We start from the raw sequence: 14391 nt of genomic DNA on the forward strand, positions 1-14391 counted from the left end.
ATCCATGTTGAAAAATGGGGTTAGCCATGAGAAAACATGCAATTAGAGTGATTATCCATGGGAAAATAATGGAATTGGACTCTGTCCATGGGAAAAAAATGCAATTAAAGTGATTAACCATGAGAGCAAAAGTGATTAGATGTGATTGGAGTTATTATCCCTGGAAAAAAATGCATATAGAGTGGTTATCCATGACAAAAAAATGAAATTAGAGTGATTGTCAATGAGAAAATGCAATTAGAGTGTTGAAGCTGACCTTTTCAATAGGAACTTCGTGCCTTTTGCACCAAGCTACTGTAATCCGAGGATCCATGTAGTTAATCTTTGATGTCCCGAGAGCTACGGTTTTGAGATCATCCTTGATCCTCATGTCCAACTTCATTTTGTCTATCTTCTGCTCTGTTTGTGTAATCTTTTTCTCCAACCTGGCCATTAACAGCAGGGGACCATATTGCATTACAAGTAGACCCATGGCAAGTTAATCAAAGAAAGTAATGTCACATAGCATACGCTTCAGGATTTTGATTCCGTTTCGGCTTTCCGTCTGCATCCTTAAGAGGCGGCTTGCCCCTTTTTGCCCTATCCAGGTCTATGCGCAGCTCATTAAGTAGTTCCTAGTTACAAACATGGACAAAACAGTTTCAAAGCCCTGGTTTATCATCCGAAAAATGGCCTATGCCTGACCCTTCAAATGTCTGCATAGAAACTATTCCATTATTCACATTAGGAGGGAAAAGAGAATACTTCCAGCTCTGTCATTTTGCCTTCCAACTTTTCCATCTGTGCTCCATGCGACTTGGAGACAGACCTTTGATGGTTACATAAGATTGCAACCTGCATCATAACTTCAATGTAATCAAAATAAGAGGGGCACATTCTATTTCACTTAATCTCAAATCTAAACAAACTAAGACAAACATCCATGTGCAGCAATATTGGGCAATATTTGTGCAGCAAACAAGCAATCCTACAAGCACTGTAATCGACCGCCTCACCCAGATTAAACACAAGAGCCAAGGTAATAATGGACACCCCTATTTAACCCTACAATGAAACAAACAAGACCCTTGAAGAGCTGCTATGTACTTGCTGCATAATCTCTTCTCACTGACTCAAATTCACACCACAACGATTCTTTTGCTCTCTCGGGGAAGTGATCACATACTCCACTAAAATTTTCAATTCTCCATCTGGAAAGAGGATCAACACGAGCGCCTTTCTTCTCTCTCCTCTCTTCAGGAAAAAGCAAGTCCAAAGCAATTCTCTCTCTGGAAAGAGGATCAACATGAGAACCTTTCTTCTCTCTCCTCTCCTGAGGAAAAAGCAAGTACAAAGAGGGATTTCTTTATTGCATTGGGATTGCATCCCCTTCAAAACCGGCACCTATCACTTCATCTTTTGGTCTTTGCTTGAGGTTAGAATGTCTTTTGGATAATCCTTGGTTCTGAAGAAATCAAGCAACTATCACGTCATTTGAGTCATGTACGTCAGATCCAGATCCATCGCCATTGCTGTTCACCGCCTTCAGATTTGCCATCGCCGCCCTCAGATCGCTGTTCGCCGCCTTCAGATTTGCGTTCGCCGCCTTCAGATCTGCGTTCGCCGCCGTCTTTATGCCTGTCTTGCGTCGCCTGCACGGTTCTGCGCCGCTTGCAACAGAGCCGCCCCAGCTGCCCGACTGTACCTAACAGAGGCGCCTATGAATCTTGGCTTCAATCGTCTCCTCAAACTGTGCCAACAGTATAACCAGTTTGCGATTTTTTTAATTTCTTTTAAAAATTTCAGAAATTGCTAAAAACTATTAGCAAATTGGCTGCATTAATTTTGGGGCTTTTTATCCTTGAGCTCAAAATTGCAAAATTGACATACATTGCCACTGATTTTACCTGATTCGGTGCGTAATTGCACTAGAATTTGGGGATTTTACAAAAATTGACACCATTTGCAGGTCCTTTATAGACATGTGCAGGCAGATTCAATTGACATTGGGGCATTTTCCCCAAATTTTTGGATGTGGTACCAACTCTCCATTGATGTAACGTGACCTGCTATACCAGAAGGACGAGATAAAAGTTTGAGTTGCAATCATGTACTTCGTAACTCCAGTGCAAAGTTACAATGGATATCGTCAAAAACTTTACTCGGCCATCTCTCATCAAGAAGTCTTGCTAAGAGGAATGTGTCCAAATCTTTGCAGACAAGCATGGTTCTCGTTATCTTCACCTGAAATAAGCTAAAAAGTTTCACAAACACAGTAATTGGTAGGTAAACAATAATTTTTACTACACGAGTTGGAATGCTCTCTTGTAGGGAGCATTGCACATCCTTGAAGAGCTTTCTCTTTGCTGACTCCATTACTGAGGGGTCTGGGATAGGCCAATCCATGTAGTCCACTCAGTTTGCAAAGGTAGCTCTTCCAAGCGGCCATGATTGGTTATAGCATTACTACTTGTTTGTACACACTTGTGACAGCCATGTTTGGGAACACTAGTGATTTATTTGGAATGCTTTCCGTTGAGGATAAGTTGGATGGCACCAACTATCCTATGTGGGCATACATGATGAAACATGTACTTGTTGCAAAGAATTTGTGGGTTTATGTATTAGGAGCTGATGTCAGGTACATTGCGCCTGCACGAGGAGCAAGTACTTCAGGAACCATTGATGCAGGTGATGATGTATCTTCAGGTGGTGCTACATCTTTTGCACCTTTGCCACCCACTCCAAAACAGCTCAGATGGGATGCCAAGGATACTCAGGCACATGCTTTGATTGCCCTTTCATGCAGAAGGCAGGTTATAACACACATCGTTCATGCACTTCTTCTAAGGGTGCATGGGATGTACTTGCTTCTTTGTATCAGGTTCGCAACCAAATGAGGCCTGTGTTGCCTATCTTCGTAAGAAGATTGAGTCTGAGCATATGGATGAGGGTGATTCAATGGACAAGTTTCTTATCCGCATCAAGGATTTGCGAGAGTAGCTCATCAACATTGATGAGGTCATTCCAGATGGTTTACTTGTATCTACAATGCTTCAGGGTTTGCCAGAATCCATCAGGGTTTTGCTACTACTCTTCGTCTACTCATGAAGGGTAATCCAAATTTGTATACCTTTGATGAGTTGGGGACTCTCTTATTGCAGGAGAAGCAGTCTCGTTCTAATAGGATCACTATGCTTTCTATTGATCAGGCATTTGGTGCCTTTGATCGAAACAAAGGTAAATCTGGGGCTGCATCCAGTGGTAAACCTAAGGGCAAACCACATGCCCATTCAGATTCTACCTCGTCTAAAGAGGGTGACAACAAGAAAAAGAAGAGATGCAACTATTGCAGAAAACCTGGTCATCTTATTGAGGAATGTAGGAAGCGCATTGAGAGTGAAAAGAAAAAGAAGCAGCAAGGTTTGGCTGCTATTGTGGACACTAAAGACTCATGAGGGATATGCATTAGTGCTAACATGCAATTTGCCTGCTTCCTGTATGTGTATCTCAGCTGGAGATTGGTACTTTGACATTGGTGCTTCTAAGCACATCACTTCTTACAGAGATCTATTTGCCAATTTGCAGGATTCACCTCCAGGTGACATAGTTATGTGTGCCAATGATGCCTCTTACTCCATTAAAGGCATTGGCAATGTGGAGCTAACAGCATGTAATGGGGATAGCTTTACTCTTTGTCACACTTTATATGTACCAGGCATTAAGAAGAATCTCATTTTTGTTTATCAAGGTTTAAGGTTCAGTGTTCTGACCATTGTTTCTTAGTGTATGACAGCAGAGATTCAGCTTCTCTTATGCTTTCTGGGACATTATGCAGTGGCTTGTATAAGCTCGATATGTATGACAGGAGTACTTATTCTCATGATGCTATGCTTGCATCCACCACCCGTGTGTTGAGTGACACTGAGTTATGGCATGCTCGGTTTGGTCACTTGAACTTCTCATCTCTTGTATGCTTGCAGAAGCAAGGTATGGTGCATGAGCTTCCTCCTATGCAGGTTTCCTTCAAGAATGTATGTGAGGGATGCATCCTTGGAAAGATGCACAAGAATTCCTTTCCTAAAGATGGTGCTATGAGGGCTGTCCGACCATTACAGCTCGTTCATAGTGATCTTTGTGGCCCCATGAGGGCTCCATCTTTTGGAGGACACTTGTACTTCATCACGTTCATTGATGACTACACTCGGTTTTGTTAGGTGTATGGTTTAAAGAAAAGTCAGGTGCCTTTGCAGCTTTCAGAGACTTCCGTTCCATGGCTGAAAATGCTTGTGGACACAAGCTTGTCACATTGCGTACAGATCGAGGGGGGGGGGATATTTGTCAAATGAGTTCACAGCTTACATGCAGTTACATGGTATTTCTCATCAGTGTACTACCCCCTATACTCAGCGAAATGGAGTTGCAGAGAGACGTAATCGTACACTTATGGAGATGGCACGTTGCATGCTCAAAAGCAAGGATCTGCCCAGTAAGTTTTGGCTTGAGGCGGTTATGTGTGCCAATTATGTGCTTAACCGTTGCCCCATTAAAGCCTTGAAATCTATGATTGCCTATGAGGCATGGAATGGCAGCATTCCAGTGGTGACTCATATGAGAGTCTTTGGGTGTTTGGCATATATGCATGTGCCCACACAACAAAGACATAAGCTTGATGCGAAGGCAATCAAATGCATTTTCATTGGTTATAGTAGTGAGAGTAAAGGATACAGACTCTATGTGCCTAATACAAGCAAGATCATTGTGTCAAGAGATGTTATCTTTGATGAATATGCATCTCAACCACTTGTCTCATGTACCAAACAGCCGTCTATTGGGCCGGAACATGTGTTTGATACTTTGTTGCCTTTATTCAATTCAAATGTGGACAATGTAGAGCCGGTTTCAGCTCATTTACAGCCACCTATGCCTGCTGAAAACCAGCAAAATCAGCAGCTGAACTTGCCCCAAATTGATCCTGAAATGCCTCAGATTGATTAGGATACCTTGGGTGATGCATTGGCAGAGGAAGATGCAGATACTAGGAAGTCAAAGACTGTTCCTAGATGGCTAGTCTACATTTATGCCAGGTCGTACATGTGCTGCTTCTCGCCATGCATCTTCACATTATGTGGATACAGCTCTTGTTGCCACCGCTTGTAATGAGGAACCCATTTCTCATGTTGATGCATTGGAGGATGGCCATGGGGTGGCAGCCATGCGTTTGGAGTTGGACTCCATTGACAAAAACGGTACTTGGGAGTTATGTGACTTGCCCCCAGGCGACGAGCGTGCTATTGGCACAAAATGGGTTTTCAAGCTTAAGCGTAAGCCTGATGGTTCAGTTGATCGCCATAAGGCTCGCTTGGTCGCCAAAGAGTATACCCAACGTGAGGGCATTGACTATGAGGAGACCTTTGCTCCCACTTCACGTATGACTACCATACGTACTGTTATTGCATTGGTTGCCCACAAGCAATGGCATGTACATCAGTTGGATGTCAAAACTGTTTTTTTGAATGGCGATTTGCAAGAGGAAGTTTGTGTCTCTGAGCCTCCTGGCTTTGTTCAAAAAGGTGCAGAAAGTAAAGTATGCCGTTTACATAAAGCACTGTATGGTCTTAAATAGGCCCCTCGTGCTTGTTACCACAAAATTCATGCATACTTGACTGCCAAAGGGTTTCAGAATAGTTCAGCTGAGAGTACACTTTATGTACGCCACATTGGGAACAATGTTCTCATCCTTATTCTTTATGTGGATGACATGCCCGTCTCACTGGCCCTGAAGAGGGTGATATTTCAGCTTTTAAAGCTGATTTGCAGCATGCCTTTGATGTCACAGACATGGGACATTTACATTACTATTTGGGCATACAGTTTATACCTTTTGAGGGGGGTATCATGTTATCTCAGTGCAGATATGTTGAGCAGCTCCTTGAGCATTTTCACATGACAGATTGTAAACCTGTTTCTACTCCTATCGAACCAGGTCTAAAACTGTCACTTGAGCATGTTGGTGAGCCTTTTGATGTTGCCACTTATCAGCAAGCTGTGGGATGCCTTATCTATTTCTGATCTACTTGTTTGGACATACAGTATGCTGTTTCTCAGTTGAGCAGATTCATGCAATGTCCGAGCACTATGCATTGGCAAGCGTGCAAGCGTGCCTTTCGCTATCTTAAAGGCACCGCAAACTTTGCCTTGTTTTATGACAGTTCCTCTACACTATGCTTGCTTGCATTTACAGACAGTGATTGGGCAGGTTGCTTATGACACGCGAGTGTCAACCAGTGGTAACTGTTTTCTTCTTGGTGACTCACGCAACTCATGGCTCAGTAAGAAGTAGCCTACAATGGCCACTTCTAGTTGTGAAGCTGAATACAGGGTAGCCTTTACAACTACCGTGGAATGTGTCTGGCTACGACGCCTTCTAGCCAATCTTGGTGTTGGACAGCAATCCCCTACCACCATTTACACTGACAGTCAGAGTGCTTTGGCAGTTGCACGAAACCCAGTATTTCATGCCCACAGCAGAAAGCATATTGAGGTTCACTATCATTATGTCAGGGAAAGGCTCCACGTAGGAGAGATTGACTTGGCTTATGTGTCTACACATGCCAATATAGCAGATGGGTTTACACAGTCTCTTTCGAGGGAAAAGTTTGAAGCTTTCCGCAAAGCTTTGAGCTTACAGCCTCTTCTAGGGTAGTCTGCTACACCCTGTCCCCGTTTATTGAGTACATCTTTTCCAGCAGTCTTGAGCTTCACTAGTTCTTCTCTCTTGCACTTGTGTGTGTGTCTGTCTGCAGGCATCTTCCCCCATACCCAACAACAACCACACAACTTGTGCGAGTTGATCCGTGCTCCTGATGCGCAGCAAAAAACCTTGATCGCCTCTGCGAATCTCTGGAGATTCCCCACATCTCCTATAAGGAAGGTCTCTGGGTCATCTACAAACTCTGAATCAAGCAACTCCTCTTGCGTGCGGAGGGGGAGACGCAATCCCTGGAGCCCGGTCTGCTGGGCAGAGAGAAAGCTACTCATGGCCTCGGCGACGAATAGGAAGAGGTAAGGTGCCAAATGACAGCCTTGCCGAATCGAGCGGGAAAGGGGAATTCTGTCGCCGCAGACTCCTTGAATGAGGACCTGGCTGTGCGAGGCCGAGTAAAGTCTTGAAACCCCACGAATCCACTCCACAGGGAATCCACTCCGGCTCTCTAGAAAGCTCCAATCCACCCTATCATAGGCTTTCCTCCCAAAAGGTAAAGATGTTGTCTAGAATGCTCCTATCCTGAACAAAACCAGTCTGAGTGTCATGGATCAAGTCTGGGAGAAAAGGCTCAAGTCTCCTGCCGCCGACGGCCTTGGCCAAGATCTTATAGGCGGTCCCTGATGGGTCTCCATTGCCGGATCTCCAATTGGTCACCACCCTCCTTGGGAATCAAGTGAATCAAGCCCTCTAAGAGCTTCTCTGGCATGGCACCTGTGATCATAATCTCATTGAAGGTAGCTCGAAGGCCGCCTTCCATGAGATCCCAATGACAAATAAAGAAAGAGACTGGAAGCCCGTCCGCCCCTGGGCATTTGTCCTTGGGAAGTGCCGTCAATGCCTCCGCCAACTCCTAAGCAGTGAATGGTGTCAATAAGAAGGATCGAAGAGAAGGGGGAACCACCTCCCTCGTGCGCCGCTAGACCCTCTTGCGCGCGTCTACTACCTGTGGAGATAATGGGGCCCCAGTGAGGAGAGATCGAAAAAAGTCCGGCGATGGCTCACACAAGGGGGGGATTTGAAACAATAGCTCCATCCTCGCCACACAACTTGTGAATGCCGTCTCTCCTCTTGTGGGGGCCAGCTATCTCAAAGAAATTCCCTGTGACTCTGTCACTGGCCTGAGTCCAAAATGAAGCTCTGGCATGATACTTGAACTCCACCATGCTCTCCTCAATGGATCTAATCTTCGTGCGGGCGGCAGCTAGCTGACTCTCAATCCACTGGCTATTGGGGGATCTCTTTTAAAACTGATGTAAAGAGGCTAGACTACTCCTCAGACTCCTCTCCTGCTCCCGGATTCCCTCAAATTGGCTCTGGGCTGCCTCCTGCAAGAAACTGCTAGTCTCCCCTAGGCCCACATCCAATGTGCACACAACAGAGCCTGAGATAAAAGTCCAATCCTGCCATATCTACTGTGTACTGCTACATATCTCAGGGTCCTGAATGAGGCTGTCCGGAATCCTAGAGCTCGCATGCGTGTCATGCCTCCTTGGGTTCTCTAAGGACAGAATAACCAGGGCGTGATTTGAAAAAATAGTGCCTGCCAGGATACCGATCATGCCCCCATGGTTGCAAGCCCATTCATCAACATAAAACCTGTCTAGTCTGGAGAGGCTGGGGCCGGTGCTCCTCCTATCCAATCTCGAGAAGCTAAGGCTCCCAGGACTACCCCAAACTCTCGAAGATGCCAAGGGTCGTGTCCCTTGAGTACTAGAATAATCTCCGCCCAGACCAAATACTCTGCTCCTGAGACTGTGGCCGTGCCACCTCCAAGTCTCCCTGAGGGGCCGAAGGATGGAGCCCAGAAAGTGTGACTCCTGCCTTGAAGGATCTTCCTGCATCAGCGGGTGCGCCCCTCAGAAAGGTGGTCGAGGGCCGCTGGGGGGTGACATGAGTGCTCTGGAGAGGCAGATTTTGTTGGGGGGGGGGGGGGCGGATGAGGAGGACGGGGCAGAGTGAACTGTTGTGGGTAGATTCGGTGTCGAGGATGGAGGAGGAAGGGGAGGAGGCGGGGGAGGCGGTGAGGGAGGGGCGGAGAGGCTAGAGAGGGGTGTTGCTGTGAGAGATAAGCTCGACATGCCAGCAAGAGGGTCAGACGCAGGATCGAAGCCGTGCTGCCACCGCGCAAAGAAGGCATGTGCCGCACGCAATGAAAGGGGGCTCAGCTGCATGACTCAGTCTGACGCCGTTGGTGAGTCAAATTCCACCTTGTAGTATCCACGCCCCAGAGGGAGGGTGAATATCTGTGATCTTTGTAGGCTCACCAATGAGCCTCGCCTGGAATAGATCTTTGAGCTGTCTGCACGTAGGGCGGCTACCAACAATTTTGCAAACTAGGGTGGAGGGCTCTAATGTGGCAATAGTCGTGGCGAGAATCTGAAGATCTGCTTTGGAAAAGGAAATGCAAGCAACGGCGGCCTCAGTCGGGGATGACGGAGTGGCTGCCATGGAGTCCTCTTGAGAGTGAACACCACAATAGGCCGAAACTTGTCGAAATGAGAGTAAAACCCCCGAAGAAATTGATAACTCAACCTGCGAGGGAGGGGAAAAAGGAAGGAAGGAGGAAAGCTAACATGGAGGACGGAAGGCGGGGGGCGGGGGCGGGGGGGGGGGGGGGGTGGGGGTTGGGGAGGCAGGAGAGGAGGAGCAGGCTGGGCAGGCAAGAGGGGCGAAGGAGAGGGAAGACAGGGGCGGGAGGCTCAGGAAACGTGAAGGGGAGAGGGGAGGCAGGCAGGGAAGCGCGGCAGGTGCGAAGGGCAGAAGAGGGGCGAAAGAGGGGGGGGGCGGCGCAGAAACACGCAGAGAGGGGGGGTGCAGATACGTGAAGGGGGGGGGGGGGGGGGAGAGAGAGCTCAGTTGAGCTCACGATGCACTTGAGAACATTTACATCAGCAACCTTTCAAGTACTGGATGGCCAATTGGCTGGTCTGGACAGGAGTTGGCCAGCATTGAGCAGGTGCCTCACACGTGCGAAATTCGGACAGCATTTAATGCTGATTTTCATCAAGTCGTGAGCAATCTGTCCTGGCCGACAGCAGGTTGTTTGGACCAACCAGCAGCAAAATTCATATATAAGCAGCCCTCAGCCATTGTCTAAAATCATCTCATTCTTCATCTAATTCAGTCATAGATTAGTGCATAAGAATGTGTGCTTGAAACTTCTGTCTTGTGCATACATCATTCTCAGCCCAAGCACCTTAGTGCTTTAGTCCCAAGGCAGCCCAAAGCTTGTTTCAGCATTCAGCCTCCAGTAGTGCATCTCCCTTAGCAGATCGGGGTGTATAAGTCTCTCCAAAGTGGCTTCAAATTTGTCTTTAACTCGTTTGATGGTTCAACAAACGTTAGGTCTACATCGTCCTTGCGTTTGGCATTCTTCATCAATCATTCTCAGTAAGTTTTCTACATTGTAACAGAAGTTCTCCAAAGTAATAAAGCAAATAAAATACTCCTGCTTGTGGGAGGGGGCCCTTCAGTAGGTAGATTGGGACCCAATCTGGTGTCATCTCTGCATACTCTCTCTCTTCAACTCTAACTCTTGTGAGTATAGATAAAAGTGGATTGCTTCATGCTCACTATAACATAAAGGTATAAAGAAGGTCTTGCTGTACGTTACACGATCATACGAGTTGCATGTTACACTAGTATCAAAGCTTTTGGTTGTGAAGCGGCAGGCTGAGAAAGCCAGCAAAGCATCCTCCTCTATGGTGGCCGCTGCTGAAGCTACACCCACCCCTCTAATGTCAAACACGAATGCCGCACATCTATTACACTCTTTAAATCTAGTATACTAGTGATATTTGAGGATAAGCAAGAGGGCAAGGCTGAAGGGCAGACAAAAGCTCTTATCTGTGCTTATGGCACAACAAAGAGACAGCGGTTCATTGTCCTATTCGACATGGGCAGCTCTGAGGATGCCATCTCTCTGCAGTTGGCTACGAAGATGAGCTGTACATTAGTGTCTCATAATTTAGTCGTGGATGGGTACACTGTACACACCTGGTCTTTGCACACACGTCACTCATAAAGCTCAACAGTTTGAGTTTAGTGTTCATAAGTCCTCATGCAAGCGAGATTTCATTGTTTTACCACTTCTGGGGTGTGACATGAATCTTGGCATCCAGTGGTTCCGAGAGCATGCACCCATTCTTGATTGGTGGCAGGACACCTTCACAACTGTTGACGGTTTACCTGAGCCCGTCATAATTTGTGGGGATAGGAGCATTCAAGGAACCCCTCTCATTTCACATGTCCAGGCCCAGAGAGCTCTTAGAAAAGGAGCTGAGTGTGCGTTGATTTATGTCTGTCCCCAAGAGTTTGTTGTTCAATGAGCAACACCCTTAGAAAAGAAGTTGGTAGGTCTCCTTCTAAAGTTCCAAGACATCGTGTTGAGGGACCACCTCCCACCCATTCGTCCCGAGGATCATTGCATTGAGTTGGTCCCCGGGACACAGCCACCCAATAAGTTCCTCCATCGCCTTTCAAGGCATTGGGGGTCAAACTCAAACAACAATTATCTTAGTTACTCTGGGTTGGATTTATGAGCCCATCATCCTCGCCGTTCATTGCATCCATCTTATTCGTGCAAAAGAAAGATAAGACTACGCGTTTATGTGTGGATTACAGGGCAAACAATCAAGAATAAGTTCCAAATGCTGAGAATAGAGAACATTCTGGAGCATCTTAATGATTCTAAATTTTTTTCAAAAATAGGCCTCAAGAGTGGCTATCACTAGGTCCGCATTTTTACAACCGACATTCCAAAGATGGCTTTCGGGACCGAGCTTGCCCATTACGAGTTTGTAGTGATGCCATTTGGTCTCACCAATGCACCAATGACGTTCAATAAGATGATGTCTCGGGTATTTATTGAGCTAATTGGGAAGTGTGTATCCATCTTCTTAGATGATATACTAATCTTTTCTGCCCCACTGGAGAGTAGCATGAGCCGGATGTGGAGAAGGTCTTGCAACTTTTGCGAGACAGTGAGCTCTACATTAATAAGAAAAAGAGCACATTTGGCCTCTTAGAGGTCCATGATCTGGGATACGTGATCAGTGAGTTGGACCCCGACAAGGTACAACCTATATTGGATTGGGATGTATCCAAGGCTGCTCAAGAAATCAGATCGTTTGTGGGTCTTTGCCAGGTCTACAAGACCCACATGGACAAATTTTTCAACCTTGCAGCACCTCTTTCAGATCTGCCCATGGGCGTGAATGTTGGGCAACAGCCCGTTGTGTGGAAGAGGGAAAGAAGCATAGTTGTTACGAGGCGTGCCTCTAACCGTTAGAGGCGTTCGAGGCGTACGAGTCTTCTGAGGCGTTCGAGGCTTCGTTCGAGGCGTCTAGGCAAAGTTGATTTTTTTTTTATAAAACCGTTTCTGAATTCTGGCCGTTTGGGATTTGCATGTTTCTTCCCGTTTTCGTCCATTTGAGTCTCTAGACAGGGGGCTATAAGGGCCCCTCTAAGCTCTCGACTCACACACACTCTTTCTCGAGTCTCTCCCTCTCTCATACACACTCTCTCTCCCTGCCTTAAGGCTTAAACCTTGCTCAAGGCAGCCCCTCTCACACACACTCTCAGTCTCTCACACTCTCTCTCCCTCTCTCATACACACCTAGGGGACACCCTCTCTCTCTCTCTCTCTCTCTCTCTCTCTCTCTCTCTCTCTCTCTATATATATATATATATATATATATATATATATAAAACAGACGCCTCTAACACGTCCCTAATAAATACGAGTCTTTCGAGGTGCGTACCATATCCGCCTGTACCAAACACCTCTGACGCCTCTAACAACCTTGGAAAGAAGCTATGGGGGCTTGAAGATGACAGCCATGGCTATGGGGCAGCGCACAATGGCAACGTGATTGAGGGCGAAAGCAGAGGCGGCGGCAGCGCACAACAGAGGTGTACGGTCGGCGGCGACAGGGAAGCTGAGGTCTGATGCAGAGGACAGTAGGGGAAACCCTAACCCTACTACAACAAAACCCTAATGCAGGATGTGTGCAATAGGCTCAAGCAAAAGGAGAAGCTCAAGGGCAATAGGGGTAACCCTAACCCTAGCAACAACTTGCTCTGAACAAATGTTGGGTATGGGGGAAGAAGCCTGCACACAGACACACACACACACACACACAAGTGCAAGAGAGAGAAGAACTAGTGAAGCTCAAGAGTGCTGGAAAAGATGTACTCAATAATAATATAAAAGTACAATGTGAGTACATAAAGTAGCCTAGGGCAAAGTGCCCAACACACATAAGTGTGTTCACACGGGGAAAAAACCTGTGTCCAGTCACAAGGAAAAAGTGCCCGTGAGTAAGCTATGTTCACACCTGAACTAGCCGGGAGTAGTCATGACCAACAGTTTTTGCGTAGGCTCCGCACCCAGCCCGACTTGGCACCCAGTTGAGCCTTTCCACTGGATCCCGCAGGGCACTCTAGTTCGCTATCTCGGATGCCAGGTTGGCATTGATATCTCTCCGGAACAACATCTCGCCCCTCTTCTTCTAAGTATTCAGAAGAAGCTTTTATACTGGAGTTCTGCGAGACTCTCCCTTGCGGGTAGAGTGGTGGTGGCGAATCAGGTTCTTCTTGCCACCATGCGGTATATCACTTCGTGCTGGGCCTTCTCTCGAGCATGTATTGTTCAGATTCAGAGATTGATCCGGGACTTCTTATGGGCCGGCAGTGGACGGGAGGCCTACCAAGGCCAAGGTGGCATAGAGAGTGATTATTCAGCCACGTCGCAGAGGGGGGCTAAGCCTCATTGACCCTGCTATTCAAAGCCATGCCCTTTTGGGCAAACTGATCGTTAGAGGACTCCTACCTAGCGATGAGCCTTGGAAGGACTTTCTCTTGGCCCAGATTTCAGCCCGCACCCCGAGTCTAGGGGGCCCTTGGCTGCAAAGCCTTGGATGGATCTTCACAGAGATGCGGACCCACGGCTTTAGTCCAGCTTTTGAGGACAGATTTGTAGCCAGCCTACTTTGAGCTTGGGATCACCTTAGAAGCAGATGGCTCCGACAGCCTCTGAGGAGCAGCTTCGGCAGCCACTGATCTGGCACCCCGTGATTCATTTACCTAGTGGCCACATGTTGGGGGCTTGACCGCATGTTTCATGGGGTGCATTGAGCTAGGACCAACCAGGTCCCTTGGAGATTGGATTGCACACAAGTAGTTACTCCCGGAGGTGCAGGCGACTCCCCCATTCTGGCTACCAAACATGATATTCTCATGGCTGTCCCCGCGGTGCACATGAGGACAGTGACCTACTCACCTTCTCTATTGGATCACATGGCAGACTAGAGCGATCTAGACTTCCCTTAGAGGATTTCAGTGGATGCACCTTGCAGAGGGTGAGGGTGATTGGTTTTCAGGCACGGAAGTGGCATATAGACCCATCACCGGCCAAAGTGGCCAGGGAGAGATTCTAGAGACAGTGGATATGCGAGTGCCGACCTCTCACGCATCTGTAGTGGGACCCAGGCGAGTGGACTTGGCATGACCCCGCTGATCGGGAGGAGTCTGTGGATGCCCCCTTCTTTGCATACACAGAGCAGCTAGGCCGCGGGATCCAAATGCCCGAGCTTGATGGCACCCCGGCAACAACAGCTCATTGGTAGTCACAGGGCCTCTCA

The 14391-nt window shown here is 47.3% G+C and overlaps 1 protein-coding gene across 3 annotated transcripts in view; it reads right to left on the bottom strand.

Moving 5' to 3' along the window:
- Positions 1–14391, bottom strand: part of LOC147608854 (DNA topoisomerase 1 beta-like) — a 43267-nt gene that overhangs the window by 997 nt on the left and 27879 nt on the right. The window contains exons 1-4 of one of the 3 annotated variants that reach the window (XM_086788154.1): positions 1166–1187; positions 745–834; positions 511–614; positions 257–425 (exon numbers count right to left, since the gene is read on the bottom strand). In XM_086788154.1, the coding sequence (XP_086644280.1) occupies positions 257–425; positions 511–614; positions 745–780 (309 nt within the window). In that variant the 5' untranslated portion in view covers positions 781–834; positions 1166–1187. Of the gene's footprint in view, positions 1–256; positions 426–510; positions 615–744; positions 846–1165; positions 1188–14391 lie in introns of those variants that run through there. The other 2 variants (XR_015264305.1, XM_086788153.1) reach the window with 2 other exon arrangements.

This window comes from Cibotium barometz, chromosome 52 (assembly GCF_041138505.1).
Source record: "Cibotium barometz isolate CiBa-2024 chromosome 52, ASM4113850v1, whole genome shotgun sequence".
In the NCBI taxonomy this organism is placed as follows: Eukaryota; Viridiplantae; Streptophyta; class Polypodiopsida; order Cyatheales; family Cibotiaceae; genus Cibotium; species Cibotium barometz.